Source organism: Anomaloglossus baeobatrachus, unplaced genomic scaffold (genome assembly GCF_048569485.1).
Source record: "Anomaloglossus baeobatrachus isolate aAnoBae1 unplaced genomic scaffold, aAnoBae1.hap1 Scaffold_328, whole genome shotgun sequence".
Classification (NCBI taxonomy): domain Eukaryota; kingdom Metazoa; phylum Chordata; class Amphibia; order Anura; family Aromobatidae; genus Anomaloglossus; species Anomaloglossus baeobatrachus.
In genome coordinates, this window is record NW_027442665.1 from 13,382 (window position 1) to 31,330 (window position 17,949).

General features: G+C 49.9%; 1 protein-coding gene across 4 annotated transcripts in view; it reads right to left on the reverse strand.

The window, feature by feature from the left end:
- Positions 1-2,550: 2,550 nt before the first annotated feature.
- Positions 2,551-17,949, reverse strand: part of LRRC24 (leucine rich repeat containing 24) — a 148,367-nt gene continuing 132,968 nt past the window's right edge. For all 4 annotated transcript variants that reach the window (XM_075332433.1, XM_075332432.1, XM_075332434.1 and 1 more), the window contains 4 exons: positions 6,391-6,568; positions 5,321-5,599; positions 4,928-5,096; positions 2,551-4,417 (listed from right to left, as the gene is read on the reverse strand). In XM_075332433.1, the coding sequence (XP_075188548.1) occupies positions 3,411-4,417; positions 4,928-5,096; positions 5,321-5,599; positions 6,391-6,558 (1,623 nt within the window). In that variant the 5' untranslated portion in view covers positions 6,559-6,568 and the 3' untranslated portion in view covers positions 2,551-3,410. The remainder of the gene's footprint in view (positions 4,418-4,927; positions 5,097-5,320; positions 5,600-6,390; positions 6,569-17,949) is intronic.

Genomic DNA, 17,949 nt, shown 5'->3' on the forward strand with positions numbered 1-17,949 from the left:
GCAGGGCAGTATCTGACGCTCCGGTGTGTATTAGTGCAGGGCAGTATCTGACACTCCGGTGTGTATTAGTGCGGGGCAGTATCTGACGCTCCCGTGTGTATTAGTGCAGGGCAGTATCTGACGCTCCCGTGTGTATTAGTGCAGGGCAGTATCTGATGCTCCCGTGTGTATTAGTGCGGGGCAGTATATGACACTCCGGTGTGTATTAGTGCGGGGCAGTATCTGACGCTCCCGTGTGTATTAGTGCGGGGCAGTATCTGACGCTCCGGTGTGTATTAGTGCAGGGCAGTATCTGACGCTCCGGTGTGTATTAGTGCAGGGCAGTATCTGACGCTCCGGTGTGTATTAGTGCAGGGCAGTATCTGACACTCCGGTGTGTATTAGTGCGGGGCAGTATCTGACGCTCCGGTGTGTATTAGTGTGGGGCAGTATCTGACGCTCCGGTGTGTATTAGTGCGGGGCCTGTATCTGACGCTCCGGTGTGTATTAGTGTGGGGCAGTATCTGACGCTCCCGTGTGTATTAGTGCGGGGCAGTATCTGACACTCCGGTGTGTATTAGTGCGGGGCAGCATCTGACGCTCCCGTGTGTATTAGTGCAGGGCAGTATCTGACGCTCCGGTGTGTATTAGTGCAGGGCAGTATCTGACGCTCCGGTGTGTATTAGTGCAGGGCAGTATCTGACACTCCGGTGTGTATTAGTGCGGGGCAGTATCTGACGCTCCCGTGTGTATTAGTGCAGGGCAGTATCTGACGCTCCCGTGTGTATTAGTGCAGGGCAGTATCTGATGCTCCCGTGTGTATTAGTGCAGGGCAGTATATGACACTCCGGTGTGTATTAGTGCGGGGCAGTATCTGACGCTCCGGTGTGTATTAGTGCAGGGCAGTATCTGACGCTCCGGTGTGTATTAGTGCAGGGCAGTATCTGACGCTCCGGTGTGTATTAGTGCAGGGCAGTATCTGACACTCCGGTGTGTATTAGTGCGGGGCAGTATCCGACGTTCCTCTGTGATTCCGGAATTCTCAGATGCTGTTAACCCTTTGTGGACGCCTGGTGACCGGTATGATAGACCTGAGTGCAGCTCCGGTGTATACAGGATCCTGTGCGGATACTCGGGATTCTGTTTCCATGGCTACAGCTGAGAATATAGGAAGGCGCGGATTATTACCGGCTTGTCTTATTGCTGGGTGACTGCACTTAACCCTTGCGTGCTCGGCGTCCTACAATCATTTCGAGGAGGGGGTCAGAGACTTTCTTAGCAAATGTCCCAGACAGGAGAACACCCCAAATCCGGAGTCGGCACCGATCAAACGCTTCAGAGCTACTGAACCCTGTCCACACAGTCTGGACTGAGAAGCTTTTACCTGCTCTGATAGTTTGTTACAATGTATCAGCGCAGGAGAGCTCAGTGCTGCTGATACTTCACTCAGAGATGACACCGATCCATTGCAAGAAACCCGCAGTTCTCTGAGAAGAACGAGTGCAGGGCGAAACCCTCCGGTCCATAGGAAAAAAACTCTGATGTCAAGGGCCTGGACCACGGGGTCGCCAGGAACGGGCTCAGCGGGGGCGCCAGGAAAGGGCTCAGCGGGGGAGCCAAGAACGGGTTCAGCGGGGGGACTACAGGAACGGGTTCAGCGGGGGATCCAGGAACGAGCTCAGCGGGGGATCCAGGAACGAGCTCAGCGGGGGCGCCAGGAACGGGCTCAGCAGGGTCGCCAGGAACGGGCTCAGCGGGGGAACCAGGAACGGGATCAGCGGGGGAACCAGGAACGGGCTCAGCGGGGGCGCCAGGAACGGGCTCATCGGGGGCGCCAGGAACGGGCTCAGCGGGGGAACCAGTAACGAGCTCAGTGAGGGCGACAGAAACGGGCTTAGCGGGGGCGCCAGGAACAGGCTCAGTGGGGGCGCCAGGAAGGGTCTCATCGGGGGCGCCAGGAACGGGCTCAGAGGGAGAGCCAGGAAGGGTCTCAGCGGGGGCGCCAGGAACGAGCTCAGCGGGGGCGCCAGGAACGAGCTCAGCGGGGGCGCCAGGAAGGGTCTCAGCGGGGGCGCCAGGAAGGGTCTCAGCGGGGGCGCCAGGAACGGGCTCAGCGGGGGCGCCAGGAACGGGCTCAGCGGGGGCGCCAGGAACGGGCTCAGTGGAGGTGCCAGGAGCGGGCTCAGCGAGGGCGCCAGGAGCGGGCTCAGCGGGAGTGCGACGAACGGGCTCAGCGGGGGCTCCAGGAACGGGCTCAGCGGGGGGCTACAGGAACGGGCTCAGAGGGCGTGCCAGGAACGGGCTCAGTGGGGGCGCCAGAAACAGGCTCAGCGGGGGCGCCAGAAACCGGCTCAGCGGGGGCTCCACGAACGGGCTCAGCGGGGGCGCCATGAACAGGCTCAGCGGGGGCGCCAGGATCAGGCCCAGCACGTGGCTCTCCCACTCACATTGACTGGAGCAATGACTCTTATAAGACCCTCGGAATCCTCTCCTCATCCTGAAGATACAAGATAATTTTCTACCATAAATGTGAATGTTTCCGTTCGCTGACATGAAGCGGAGATCTTGAAATACTAAGGGAGTGAAATACAAAGTTTATTAGAAATTGGCAGCGCTTCTGGGGCGATTGCGGGTTATCGGCAGCCGCCGGGATGAGCTCTTTATCTGGCGGCCGCTCCGAGGACTCGTCTCCTCCGATTTGCAGGAGCTGAGAGCTTCTTATCATCCAGAGTCAATGCAAGAAAAATGCGACATTGTGAAGTGACAGAAGGATTTGTCACCCGGCGGCGCGGCGGTCCCGTCTCCTGTCCGTCAGGAGCTGTTAACGCGCAGATCTGTGCGGCGGCTCGTTGACGAGGGACATTACCAGCCGTCCGTGTGAAGGGGTCCGATGACAGCAGATCCGCCGCCCCGGCCTCGTGTCTCCTGGAAGTGTCAGACATCGGCATTAAAATGCTGCCGGTGACAGCCGGGCGCGGGGGGCAGATCCGTGTCTGGTGACTGTCTGTCAGGAGAACACAAGAGATCCGGGGCTCCGCAGCCGCACAACAGATTCTCAACGTCTGTATAAAATAGAAGCAATATTAAAATTTGCAGCGTTTTTTTCCCCCTTTTTCAACCCTCCCCCCAGCCCTGCACGTCACAATTACGACCAATGGACTGTCCTTTAATTCCGGGTTTACGCTCTCAGATATCGGGCTGACCCGGGTGATGAACGTGGCCGGAGCCGGTCCTTTACTCCACCCATATTGTTCTGTTAGGAGGGGTCCGAGTCTGATCTGTGAAGGATAATCTCCGTACCGAGACGCTGTGGGCTGTGATGGGCAGACGTCACGCATGTCACACCAGACGTCTGGCAGATTTCCATTGGAGTAACTGGCCATTTACACAACCAATTTCGGTTGGTCAGATATCTGTCCGTGTAGACGCGCCTAACAATGTATCTCATAGGCGATCTGCTGCTGGAACAGAAAGCCCTGGTTCAAGAAAATGTCATTGATCTGCCGCTCGGCCTCTTCCTCCAGCGTCTGAGTCTCCTGGTCCTGCAGATCGTCGGTCAGCTCCGTCAGACCCGTGAAGCTGCTCATCCCTTCCGGGTCCTTGTAGGTCGGGAAATGAGCCTTGTTTCTGTCTATGACAAACATCTCGTGTCCACGTTCGTCCCTGTACTCTTCCAGTTGGGCGAAAGTGGTCGGCCCGTCAGAATAGTCATTGACGTACAGGATGTTCTCCTCTTTTTTGGCCTTTTTTCTCTTGTGGTGCTTTCTGTAGATCATGACGATCAGAAGCATGGCGGTCAGCGCCAACAAGGAGATGCCAATGGCGATGGCCGTCTGAGTGGCCATGCTAAGCGCGGTGAACTCCATGCTCTCCATGTCATAGAGAGGCTCCTGGCTGATGTCCACAGACGTGTACGAGCGGGACTGCTGGTTGGACAGGTTGACGGTCAAGTGAAACAAGACCTTAGCCGTTCCCCCAGGATTAGAGGCCACACACTCATACTTCCCAGCATGAGACATGGTGATATTATTCAGTAAGAGCATCCCGCTTCCCATATCGGAGTCAAACTGCTCCCCCACGCTTCTCTCACTCAGCTCGAAGATCCTGCTGCTGGTGGACCTTAGATTACTTTTGGGTGGACTTGTGCGAGCGTGGGCGACTTTCCTCCAAGTAACCAGCGGCTGAGGATATCCTGTAGCTCGACAGGACACTCGAAGTTCTTCTCCTAGACGAGCTGTGATCTCCATGGGGTCTACAAGGACTACCGGAGGAATACAGATGAGGCTGTTACCGGAGATGTCAAGAAGACTCTGGTGGGACAATCTCGGAGGTTCAGAGCAGATGAGTTTCTTGTCGAAAGAGGTTAGAAGACGTTTGCCTTCTTCTTTCATCCACGCCCGGAGCCAATGAAGGGCACAGTCACATCTCCATGGGTTTTCTGAAAAGAGAGAAATGTATTGTTACTTCCTATCAGGATAGAGTCCTCCTAATTACCTGTCTATCAGCGGACCATCGCCTGGAAGGATTTAGTGTGAAATATGGACGTTGCACCCACCACCTGATGCACTTGCCGTAGAGGTCACTTCCTACGTAGTAATAATGGCATCTTCTACTTTGGAATTTAATATTTTAGCAAAGATTAATATTTTTCCTGCATTTGATCTCGAGGATTGGGATGGTGTTGCCCGGTGGTCTACAGAAATGGTGCTTCACGAATAATGTGATAGAAGATGGTACAAGCAATGGGCTCTAGATTTCCTCTGGTCTATTCCTGGCGGATGCTTAGGATGAGCGATGTGGCCTCAAAGTATTTATCTCTACACAGTCCCAGATCATGGAAGATCCAGAACATCAGATCTTGCCCCAAGAATGAAGCATTCAGTAAGGACTGGATAGTATGCACATGGGATGAATGTACTGCCCGGGGGGATCACGGGGGTCCCAGTACCTGTCAGTCGCAGCACCTGGAGGCTGATCAGCGGCCGCAGAGCTGCGCGGCTTATGGTGCGCAGATTGTTTTTGCTGAGGTCGAGCAGAGCGAGTGAGGACAGTCCCGAGAAGGCCTGCTCCTGGAGGAGCTCAATGTCATTCTCCTGTAAATGCAGCTCCTGAAGTCTCTGAAAACGATAAAAAAGAAAGATAAAACATTGTCATGAGACATAGTCTACAATAGATGGTGGAGTTACTGTCCAACATTGAAGTCAGAGATGACCCATCTGCAGAACGTGCTACCATGTGCCAAGGTGTCCGGCCTAAATAGCCCTGAGCCGTTAACCCCTGCCGCATTCATACACTAAAACTAAGACTCAGTGTGTAGACTGTGTGAGATATAGTACGGCACCTGCAGGTCGGAGAACGTGTGGGCCACCAGTCTGGTGATCTGGTTCCCGGCCAGGTACAGGACCCTCAGGTGCTCCAGCCCTTTGAAGATGCTGCTGTTGATGAGATGGATGCGATTCCCGTTGAGCGCGAGCTCCACCAGATGCTGCTGAGCTTTGAAGGCTCCGGGTTCCAGGCCGGAGATGGTATTATTCTGAATATACAAATACTGGAGGCCGGTTAGCGGAGACAGATCTTGTTGCTGGATCTGAGAGATTGCATTATCCTGCAGGAACACGGTCTGACGAGAGAAAGAAAGAAGAGTAGAAAAAGGCTTCACATCAAGACCTACAACCCTCCACATCTGCTCTGCACCCTGCACAGGTCACCTTCCCGGTAGCCACCTTCTCCTGGAGCACATTAAACAATGGATGCTGATTAACCTCCTCTGCTCATTATTCATGGACAATATTTTCTTCAGATTCATCCTGAGACTAAAATAGAGACAGCAGAAGCTCCTGTCTACGAGGACCATGCGCCATCCAACAACCCTCCCCAACCATATTGACCAACGTCTGCTCTCAGCCGGCTCAACTACGCCGCGTTATCATTGGAACAGATCCACGGCGAGGTCCTCAGAGTCCAAATAATGACCCTCCATCTGTGCTAAAGCATTGACGTATCCATCCACCCCGATGCAGGAGCTGCTTCACCTTCATGTTGTACCAGAATACGTCAGTGCCGTGAGAATGAATTATACTATCTAGATCTCTGCCATTACTGGACTGTCCTTCCGGTGGACCTTGCTTGGAGATTGTGCATCTATCATGCAGATCACTTAGACGTCTTCCTCATAATGGTAGATGTGACCTCAGAGATGAGGGACATGGAGACCAGGCTGAGCTCACACATGGATGAAAAAAAGGACTTCATGCCAAGTGCCACGAGGAGGAATGTCATCTGACTTGTGCGGAGAACAACAGCCTTATCCAACTACCCAACACCATAAACCCAACAGACGATGCCCAACACATCACCACATTCTTATCAGAGATAATAACAATTGGTTTGGAGTAAGCGAGAGTGGCCCACCTGAGTGGAGGGATGGACGTTGGTTGGAATGTTCTTCAGACCCTTGGACCCACACTCCACCGTCATACTGTAACAGCGACACTCAGCCGGGCAGGTGTGAACACGATCGGCCAGGAATGTTAGAAGCAAAATAGCAGCAATGATGAACGAACAATCCGATGCCGCCATCTTACTGGGGCTGCCGAGAGAAAAGAAGACCAATCAGTGATTGTGTGCAATAATCCAACAACTAGAAGTCAGTGGTAAGGACTCGTCACCCAAGGTAGTCCCCAGGTAAGAGGGACACTCATAACAAAAATTAAGAACATACTCCTGGTGTTGATGCCTGAAGCCTTTTCCCACCCGTGAGGAAGACTCGAGGCTATAGGAAGAAGATGGAGCCTAACGGAGGCAGAGCTCAATGGCAGCTATATACGAGGAATATTATATCTCATGTACGCAGAAACCTTCCACAATTAAATAACCAGAATGTCAAGGAGAACTTGTGCCTCAAAACACGACTCAGGCTGAAAATCATTACAAACAGCAAAGAGAATGTGTGCCACAAAACATGACCGAGGCATGGGAATCATCACAAACCGCAAGGAGAATTTGTGCCACAAAACACGACTGAAGACGGGGAATCATCACAAAGAGCACGGAGTATGTGTGCCACAAAACACGACCGAGACCAGGGAATCATCACAAACAGAAAGGAGAACGTGTGCCACAAAACATGACCGAGGCCTGGGAATCATCACAAACAGCAAGGAGAATGTGTGCCACAAAACATGACCGAGGCCTGGGAATCATCACAAACAGCAAAGAGAATGTGTGCCACAAAACACGACCGAAGACGGGGAATCATCGCAAACAGCAAGGACAATGTGTGCCACAAAACACGACCGAAGACGGGGAATCATCACAAACAGCAAGAAGAATGTGTGCCACAAAACACGACCGAAGACGGGGAATCATCACAAACAGCAAGAAGAATGTGTGCCACAAAACATGACCGAAGACGGGAAATCATCGCAAACAGCAAGGAGAATGTGTGCCACAAAACACGACCGAAGACGGGAAATCATCGCAAACAGCAAGGAGAATGTGTGCCACAAAACACGACCGAAGACGGGAAATCATCGCAAACAGCAAGGAGAATGTGTGCCACAAAACACGATGGAAGCCTGGGAATCATCACAAACAGCAAGGAGAATATGTGCCACAAAACACGACCGAGGCCGGGAAATCATCACAAACAGCAAGGAGAACGTGTGCCACAAAACATGACCGAGGCCGGGGAATCATCACAAACAGCAAGGAGAACGTGTGCCACAAAACACGACCGAGGCCGGGGAATCATCACAAACAGCAAGGAGAACGTGTGCCACAAAACACGACGGAGGCCAGAAAATCATCACAAACAGCAAGGAGAATATCTGCCACAAAACACGACCGAAGACGGGGAATCATCACAAACAGCAAGGAGAATGTGTGCCACAAAACACGACCGAGGCCGGGGAATCAGCACAAACAGCAAGGAGAACGTGTGCCACAAAACATGACCGAGGCCTGGGAATCATCACAAACAGCAAGGAGAATGTGTGCCACAAAACACGACGGAGGCCAGAAAATCATCACAAACAGCAAGGAGAATATCTGCCACAAAACACGACCGAAGACGGGGAATCATCACAAACAGCAAGGAGAATGTGTGCCACAAAACACGACGGAGGCCAGAAAATCATCACAAACAGCAAGGAGAATATCTGCCACAAAACACGACCGAAGACGGGGAATCATCACAAACAGCAAGGAGAATGTGTGCCACAAAACACGACCGAGGCCGGGGAATCAGCACAAACAGCAAGGAGAACGTGTGCCACAAAACATGACCGAGGCCTGGGAATCATCACAAACAGCAAGGAGAATGTGTGCCACAAAACACGACGGAGGCCAGAAAATCATCACAAACAGCAAGGAGAATATCTGCCACAAAACACGACCGAAGACGGGGAATCATCACAAACAGCAAGGAGAATATCTGCCACAAAACACGACCGAAGACGGGGAATCATCACAAACAGCAAGGAGAATGTGTGCCACAAAACACGACCGAAGACGGGGAATCATCACAAACAGCAAGGAGAATGTGTGCCACAAAACACGACCGAGGCCGGGGAATCAGCACAAACAGCAAGGAGAATGTGTGCCACAAAACACGACCGAGGCCGGGGAATCAGCACAAACAGCAAGGAGAATGTGTGCCACAAAACACGACCGAGGCCGGGGAATCAGCACAAACAGCAAGGAGAATGTGTGCCACAAAACACGACCGAGGCTGGGGAATCAGCACAAACAGCAAGGAGAATATGTGCCACAAAACACGACCGAGGCCGGGGAATCAGCACAAACAGCAAGGAGAATGTGTGCCACAAAACACGATGGAAGCCTGGGAATCATCACAAACAGCAAGGAGAATATGTGCCACAAAACACGACCGAGGCCGGGGAATCAGCACAAACAGCAAGGAGAATGTGTGCCACAAAACATGACCGAGGCCGGGGAATCAGCACAAACAGCAAGGAGAACGTGTGCCACAAAACACGACCGAGGCCGGGGAATCATCACAAACAGCAAGGAGAACGTGTGCCACAAAACACGACCGAGGCCGGGGAATCATCACAAAGAGCAAGGAGAATGTGTGCCACAAAACACGACGGAGGCCAGAAAATCATCACAAACAGCAAGGAGAATATCTGCCACAAAACACACCGAGGCCGGGGAATCAGCACAAACAGCAAAGAGAATATGTGCCACAAAACACGACCGAAGACGGAGAATCATCACAACAGCAAAGAGAATGTGTGCCACAAAACATGACCGAAGACGGAGAATCATCACAACAGCAAAGAGAATGTGTGCCACAAAACATGACCGAAGACGGAGAATCATCACAACAGCAAAGAGAATGTGTGCCACAAAACACGACCGAGGCCGGGGAATCAGCACAAACAGCAGATTTTTGTTAAACTTAAAGTAAAAACATAAAAAGGAAATCATTTCATGGTCATCTCTTCCTTGATGTAATATTTCTTAATGTACAGTCATGGCCAAATGTTTTGAGAATGCTACAAATATTAATTTTTACAAAGTCTACTGCTTACGTTTTTCTAATGGCAATTTGCATATACTCCAGAATGTCATAAAGAGTGATCAGCTTAACAGCAATTACTTGCAAAGTCAATATTGGTAAGAAAATGAACTTTAACCCCCAAAACACATTTCAACATCATTGCATTCCTGCCTTAAAAGGAGCAGCTAACATTGTTTTAGTGATTGTTCCAGTAACACAGGTGTGGGTGTTGATGAGGACAGGGCTGGCGATCAGTCATGATTAGGTAAGAATGACACCACTGGATACTTTAAAAAGGAGGCTGGTGCTTGGTATCATTGTTTCTCTTCAGTTAACCATTGTTCTCTCTAAAGAAACACGTGCAGCCATCATTGCTCTGCACAAAAATGGCCTAACAGGGAAGAGTATCGCAGCTACAAAGATTGCACCTCAGTCACCAATCTATCGTATCATCAAGAACTTCAAGGAGAGAGCTTCCATTGTTGCCAAAAAGGCTCCAGGGCGCCCAAGAAGGACCAGCAAATGCCAGGATCGTTTCTTAAACCTGTTTCAGCTGCGGGATGGGACTACCAGCAGTGCTGAGCTAGCGCAGCAATGGCAGCAGGCTGGTGTGAGTGCTTCTGCACGCACTGTGAGGCGAAGACTGCTGGAGCAAGGCCTGGTTTCAAGGAGGGCAGCAAAGAAGCCACTTCTCTCCAGAAAAACATCAGGGACAGACTGATATTCTGCAAAAGGTACAGGGAGTGGACTGCTGAGGACTGGGGTAAAGTCATTGTCTCAGATGAATCCCCTTTTCTATTGTTTGGGACATCTGGAAACAGCTTATTAGGAGAAGAGGTGAGCGCTAGCACCAGTCTTGTCTCATGCAACTGTTAAGCATCCGGAAACCATTCATGTGTGGGGCTGCTTCTCAGCCAAGGGAATCGCACCACTCACAGTCTGACCTAAAAACACAGCCATGAATAAAGAATGGCACCAGAATGTCCTCCAAGAGCAACTTCTCCCAACTGTCCAAGAGCAGGCGCCCAACAATGCCTTTTCCAGCATGATGGAGCACCGTGCCATAAAGCAAAGGGGATCACTAAATGGCTCATGGAACAAAACATAGAGATTTTGGGTCCATGGCCTGGAAACTCCCCAGATCTTAATCCCATTGAGAACTTGTGGGCAATCATCAAGAGACGGGTGGACAAAGAAAAACCAACAAATTCTGGCAAAATGCAAGCATTGCTTATGCAAGAATGGACAGCGATCAGTCAGGATTTGCTCCAGAAGGTGATTGAGAGCTGCCAGGGAGAATTGCAGAGGTCCTGAAGAAGAAGGGGCAACACTGCAAATATTCACTTGCTGCAGTAACTCATTCTAATGTCAATAGAAGCTTCCGGTCTCATAATATGATTGCAATTATATTTCTGTATGTGATGTAAACAACAGACAAACAATTAAGAACCAGAGGGCACAGATCATGTGAAAATAGCATTGTGGGGTCATTCTCACAACTTTTGGCCATGACTGTACAGCCTCTCGAAACCAAGGGCACGGCCATGGGAGCAAAGACGTAACCTCGACACGGCAGCAGAAAGCCCAACGTGCGAGGGTACACGAGCACTGACGACAATCAATGGGAAGGAAAGACAATTAATAAAAGGCAACATAAAAAGTGAAAAGTCTTCTGGAACCTAGAAATGTGAACCTGAAAAGTCCCCATAAATACATTATATACAACCAAGTACAGGAAAGGCTAAAATAAAGGAATCCGAAGATTAAAAGGCAAAATAAAGTCTCAGAATGAAATTCACAACATCAAAGTACAGAGAAAGAACAAGAAAGTCAAAAACATGTCAGCGTCACCTTGACTTACTCACCTTACTATAATACTACCCCCTATGTACAGAAATAGAACTACTATAATACTGCCCCTATATACAAGAATATAACTACTATAATACTGCCCCTATATACAAGAATATAACTACTATAATACTGCTCCTATATACAAGAATATAACTACTATCATACTGCCCCTATATACAAGAATATAACTACTATAATACTGCCCCCTATATACAAGAATATAACTGCTATAATACTGCTCCTATGTACAAGAATATAACTACTATAATACTGCCCCTATATACAAGAATATAGCTACTATAATACTGCCCCCTATGTACAAGAATATAACTACTAAAATACTGCCCCTATATACAAGAATATAACTACTATAATACTGCCCCTATATACAAGAATATAACTACTATAATACTGCTCCTATATACAAGAATATAACTACCATCATACTGCCCCTATATACAAGAATATAACTACTATAATACTGCTCCTATGTACAAGAATATAACTACTATAATACTGCCCCTATGTACAAGAATATAACTACTATAATACTGCCTCCTATGTACAAGAATATAACTACTATAATACTGCTGCTATGTACAAGAATATAACTACTATAATACTGCTCCTATGTACAAGAATATAACTACTATAATACTGCCTCCTATGTACAAGAATATAACTACTATAATACTGCCCCCTATATACAAGAATATAACTGCTATAATACTGCCCTTATGTACAAGAATATAACTACTATAATACTGCCCCTATGTACAAAAATATAACTACTATAATACTGCCCCCTATATACAAGAATATAACTGCTATAATACTGCCCTTATGTACAAGAATATAACTACTATAATACTGCCTCTATATACAAGAATATAACTACTATAATACTGCCCCTATGTACAAGAATATAACTACTATAATACTGCCCCCTATATACAAGAATATAACTACTATAATACTGCCCCCTATGTACAAGAATATAACTACTATAATACTGCCCCCTATATACAAGAATATAACTACTATAATACTGCCCCCTATGTACAAGAATATAACTACTATAATACTGCCCCCTATGTACAAGAATATAAATACTATAATACTGCCCCTATGTACAAGAATATAACTACTATAATACTGCCCCTATGTACAAGAATATAACTACTATAATACTGCCCCTATGTGCAGGAATATAACTACTATAATACTGCTCCTATATACAAGAATATAACTATTATAATACTGCCCCCTATGTACAAGAATATAACTATTATAATACTGCCCTCTATGTACAAGAATATAACTACTATAATACTGCCCCCTATGTACAGGAATATAACTACTATAATACTGCCCCCTATGTACAAGAATATAACTACTATAATACTGCCCCCTATGTACAAGAATATAACTACTATAATACTGCCCGCTATATGCAGGAATATAACTCCTATAATACTGCCTCTATGTACAAGAATATAACTACTATAATACTGCCCCTATGTGCAGGAATATAACTACTATAATACTGCCCCTATATACAAGAATATAACTATTATAATACTGCCCCCTATGTACAAGAATATAACTACTATAATACTGCCCCTATGTACAAGAATATAACTACTATAATACTGCCCACTATATACAAGAATATAACTACTATAATACTGTCCCTATGTACAAGACTATAACTACTATAATACTGCCCCTATATACAAGAATATAACTACTATAATACTGCTCCTATATACAAGAATATAACTACTATAATACTGCCCCTATGTACAAGAATATAACTACTATAATACTGCCCCTATGTACAAGAATATAACTGCTATAATACTGCCCCTATGTACAAGAATATAACTACTATAATACTGCTCCTATATACAAGAATATAATTACTATAATACTGCCCACTATATACAAGAATATAACTACTATAATACTGTCCCTATGTACAAGACTATAACTACTATAATACTGCCCGCTATATGCAGGAATATAACTCCTATAATACTGCCTCTATGGACAGTTAGGTCTGCAGTCCTGATTGGGGGGGTGCTGAGCCCCTCTTCACTCCGTTCCTCCTGGTCGCTCCCCATCCTCGCTCCCCATCCTCGCTCTCGCTGACCTCCTCACGCATCGTTGCTCTTTGATGCTCGGAGCGGTGAGGACGTTCTTGAGTGTAGGACACGTCTTGTGAGATGTTTGGAGCTGGCGTTGTCTCTGGAGAGGATATGATCTCGCTGTATGCACAGTATTTACCGTCATGTCGGTGGCGGTACATTTACTTCTGCTGTCCGGACCCTCGTCTATCAGTGGAGGGTCCGGCACGCTCGTGTGGTCAGGCCTCCCCTCAGGATATCTCTCCTTTAATGGTGGAATTATCAGACTGGGGATTTGCAGGAATTAATACTGGGCATTGAGGTTTGGGGTACAGTCACATCTGATGCTGTGATGCCGCTGATATCGCACGGGGGGCACCAGATCCCCCCTGAAGAAGCCGCTCTCCGCCATGCTCATTCCTTCCTCGGAGAGAACGTGCAGAGGTTACATTTTGGCTCCACATGAAGATACTTGTGGACGGCAGCTGCCCTCGGCCAACTTGGCAAGATGGAGCCTCTTGGCCTGGATTGTGATTGTTGAGTGCCAGGAGCGCGATGGACGAGCAGAGCCGGCGCGGCCAGACTTCACACCATACGCCGATCTGTCAGGATCACGGCATTAACCTTGGATCCCGGAAAACGGCTCCTCCACCCAGAGAATAGAGATATAAAAACCAGAAATGTCTCCACAACCTTCCCGCCAGGAGGTCATTCATTTATTTGGCCTTTATAGACCGGTGAAAACTCCTTCTGCTGCCATTTATATCCCTGCTCTCGTTTCTTGCCCGGACCTTTGATAGAACGGCCCATCCTTGTAATCATGGCTCTATCGATCCGGTCACGTCCCCCTCGTGGTGAGGGAGCACACGGCGTTGTCTTCACCCTACAAGGAGACACTAGAGGGCTTGGTTTACAGCAGTCTCTCGTTTGATTGTTTCCAGAGCACATTTTTTGATCACCACTAGCGTCTTTGAAGCTAAAATGCTGGCGAAACGCTCAAAAAGATGACCTGGTGTCTACTGAGCATCTACTCAGCCTACTGTGATAACTCAGCGTCTGGCCACTTATGTGGAGGGTGAACTGTCCTTAATTAGGCCAGACATATGGGTATTTTGTTTGTTAACTCAAAAGAGGTTAGCCACTGTCTCATGTCAGACTGATCGGAGCCCTATTGTCTGTAAATGTGTATCCCCTCAGCCCCTCTGACTACATAGTTTAGAGGACAACTATGCTGTCGGGTTGAACTAGCAATCAATGAGAGAGCAGCCATCTCCACCCAATCCTGTAAGAGACAATACCCTGAATTAAGAACTGAGTGGTATTAAAGGGCCTTGCTCCTGTCACAAGTGTATTATTCTCCATGCCCCCAGCCGAGGAATCACAGACCTGCACAAGGGAAAGGATTCTACATAATCTCAGCTGAGGAGCTGCTTCCTAGTCTTGCCTCTATCTCTTCTCAGTGGTTGTCAGTCTCACCAATGTGTGGTTCACTGACCCGGTGTTGTCTGAGTAGTTTTCTGACCACGAGGAATGAGTGCGAGCGTCCAGTGGGATGAGTCAAGGTCAGTGCGATGTTTATAAAGACAACCAGACCAGCGGAGAACACCACCATTGATCCCCGTGTCGCCACAGGAGAGCAACCACTGACCCTCATGTCTCCACAGGAGAACACTCACTGACCCCCATGTCTCCACAGGAAAGCACCCAATGACCCCAGTGTTTCCACAGGAGAGCACTCACTTACCCTCATGTCTCAACAGGAGAGCACCCACTGACCCCCATATGTCTCCACAGGAGAGCACCCACTGACCCCCGTGTCTCCACAGGAGAGCACCCACTGACCCCCATGTCTCCACAGGAGAGCACCCACTGACCCCAGTATTTCCACAGGAGAGCACTCACTGACCCCCGTGTCTCCACAGGAAAGCAACCACTGACCCTCATGTCTCCACAGGAGAGCACTCACTGACCCTCATGTCTCGACAGGAGAACACCCACTGACCCCCGTGTCTCCACAGGAGAGCACCCACTGACCCCCATGTCTCCACAGGAGAGCACCCACTGACCCCCATGTCTCCACAGGAGAGCACCCACTGACCCCAGTATTTCCACAGGAGAGCACTCACTGACCCCCGTGTCTCCACAGGAAAGCAACCACTGACCCTCATGTCTCCACAGGAGAGCACTCACTGACCCTCATGTCTCGACAGGAGAACACCCACTGACCCCCGTGTCTCCACAGGAGAGCACTCACTAACCCCCGTGTCTCCACACGAAAGCACCCACTGACCCCCGTGTCTCCACAGGAGAGCACCCACTGACCCTCGTATCTCCACAGGAGAGCACTCACTGACCCCCGTGTCTCCACACGAAAGCACCCACTGACCCTCGTGTCTCCACAGGAGAGCACCCACTGACCCTCGTATCTCCACAGGAGAGCACTCACTGACCCTCTTGTCTCTACAGGAGAGCACTCACTGACCCTCATGTCTCCACAGGAGAGCACCCACTGACCCCCGTGTCTCCACAGGAGAGCAGCCACTGACCCTCGTATCTCCACAGGAGAGCACCCACTGACCCCCGTGTCTCTACAGGAGAGCACCCACTGACCCCCGTGTCTCTACAGGAGAGCACCCACTGACCCCCGTGTCTCCACAGGAGAGCACCCACTGACCCTCGTATCTCCACAGGAGAGCACCCACTGACCCCCGTGTCTCCACAGGAGAGCACCCACTGACCCTCGTATCTCCACAGGAGAGCACTCACTGACCCCCGTGTCTCCACACGAAAGCACCCACTGACCCTCGTGTCTCCACAGGAGAGCACCCACTGACCCTCGTATCTCCACAGGAGAGCACTCACTGACCCTCTTGTCTCTACAGGAGAGCACTCACTGACCCTCATGTCTCCACAGGAGAGCACCCACTGACCCCCGTGTCTCCACAGGAGAGCAGCCACTGACCCTCGTATCTCCACAGGAGAGCACCCACTGACCCCCGTGTCTCTACAGGAGAGCACCCACTGACCCCCGTGTCTCTACAGGAGAGCACCCACTGACCCCCGTGTCTCCACAGGAGAGCACCCACTGACCCTCGTATCTCCACAGGAGAGCACCCACTGACCCCCGTGTCTCCACAGGAGAGCACCCACTGACCCTCGTGTCTCCACAGGAGAGCACCCACTGACCCCCGTGTCTCTACAGGAGAGCACCCACTGACCCCCGTGTCTCTACAGGAGAGCACCCACTGACCCCCGTGTCTCCACAGGAGAGCACCCACTGACCCTCGTGTCTCCACAGGAGAGCACCCACTGACCCTCGTGTCTCCACAGGAGAGCACCCACTGACCCCCGTGTCTCTACAGGAGAGCACCCACTGACCCCTGTGTCTCCACAGGAGAGCACCCACTGACACCCGTGTCTCCACAGGAGAGCACCCACTGACCCTCGTGTCTCCACAGGAGAGCACCCACTGACCCCTGTGTCTCTACAGGAGAGCACCCACTGACCCTCGTGTCTCCACAGGAGAGCACTCACTGGCCCCCGTGTCTCCACAGGAGAGCACCCACTGACCCCTGTGTCTCTACAGGAGAGCACCCACTGACCCTCGTGTCTCCACAGGAGAGCACGCACTGACCCTCGTGTCTCCACAGGAGAGCACCCACTGACCCCCGTGTCTCTACAGGAGAGCACCCACTGACCCCTGTGTCTCCACAGGAGAGCACCCACTGACACCCGTGTCTCCACAGGAGAGCACCCACTGACCCTCGTGTCTCCACAGGAGAGCACCCACTGACCCCTGTGTCTCTACAGGAGAGCACCCACTGACCCTCGTGTCTCCACAGGAGAGCACCAACTGACCCTCGTGTCTCCACAGGAGAGCACCCACTGACCCTCGTGTCTCCACAGGAGAGCACCCACTGACCCTCAGGTCTACATGCTGCAGTGACACTGGTTATCCGTTGATTGAACTTGCAGAACATGAAGATTTCAAGCTAATATTGAATGCTGCCGGGAAGTGATGAGGATTAGCCGCGCCGCCGGCGTCACCCGCAGCACAATCAGTAATTCATCTATTAATTCTGTTACCAGCGGAGGACGGGAGACTCTAATCGGCGCCATAAAGAGTCAGGGAAAGTTCAGGAAAATCCTCCCAGAATAAGGCAATTAAGACGACCCTGCAAAACGCCCAAATAACTCCCCACACGACAGCGCCACAACGAGCCGATATATACCGCGCTTATGGAACAGAAAAATGGCTGCCAGAAAAAGAGACATGCTCCGAATACAGACGGGATGTACAGCACATAAGACGCCCGATTATTGCAGGCCACATAACTGCACCGGGCCGACAACCAGCCTGTGTACACATGATGGAGGCTGTCACACCCCGGTGATGACATCACGGATATAATGACATCACACATATGAATGTGGTCACACACTCACACGGGTAACAGAGGA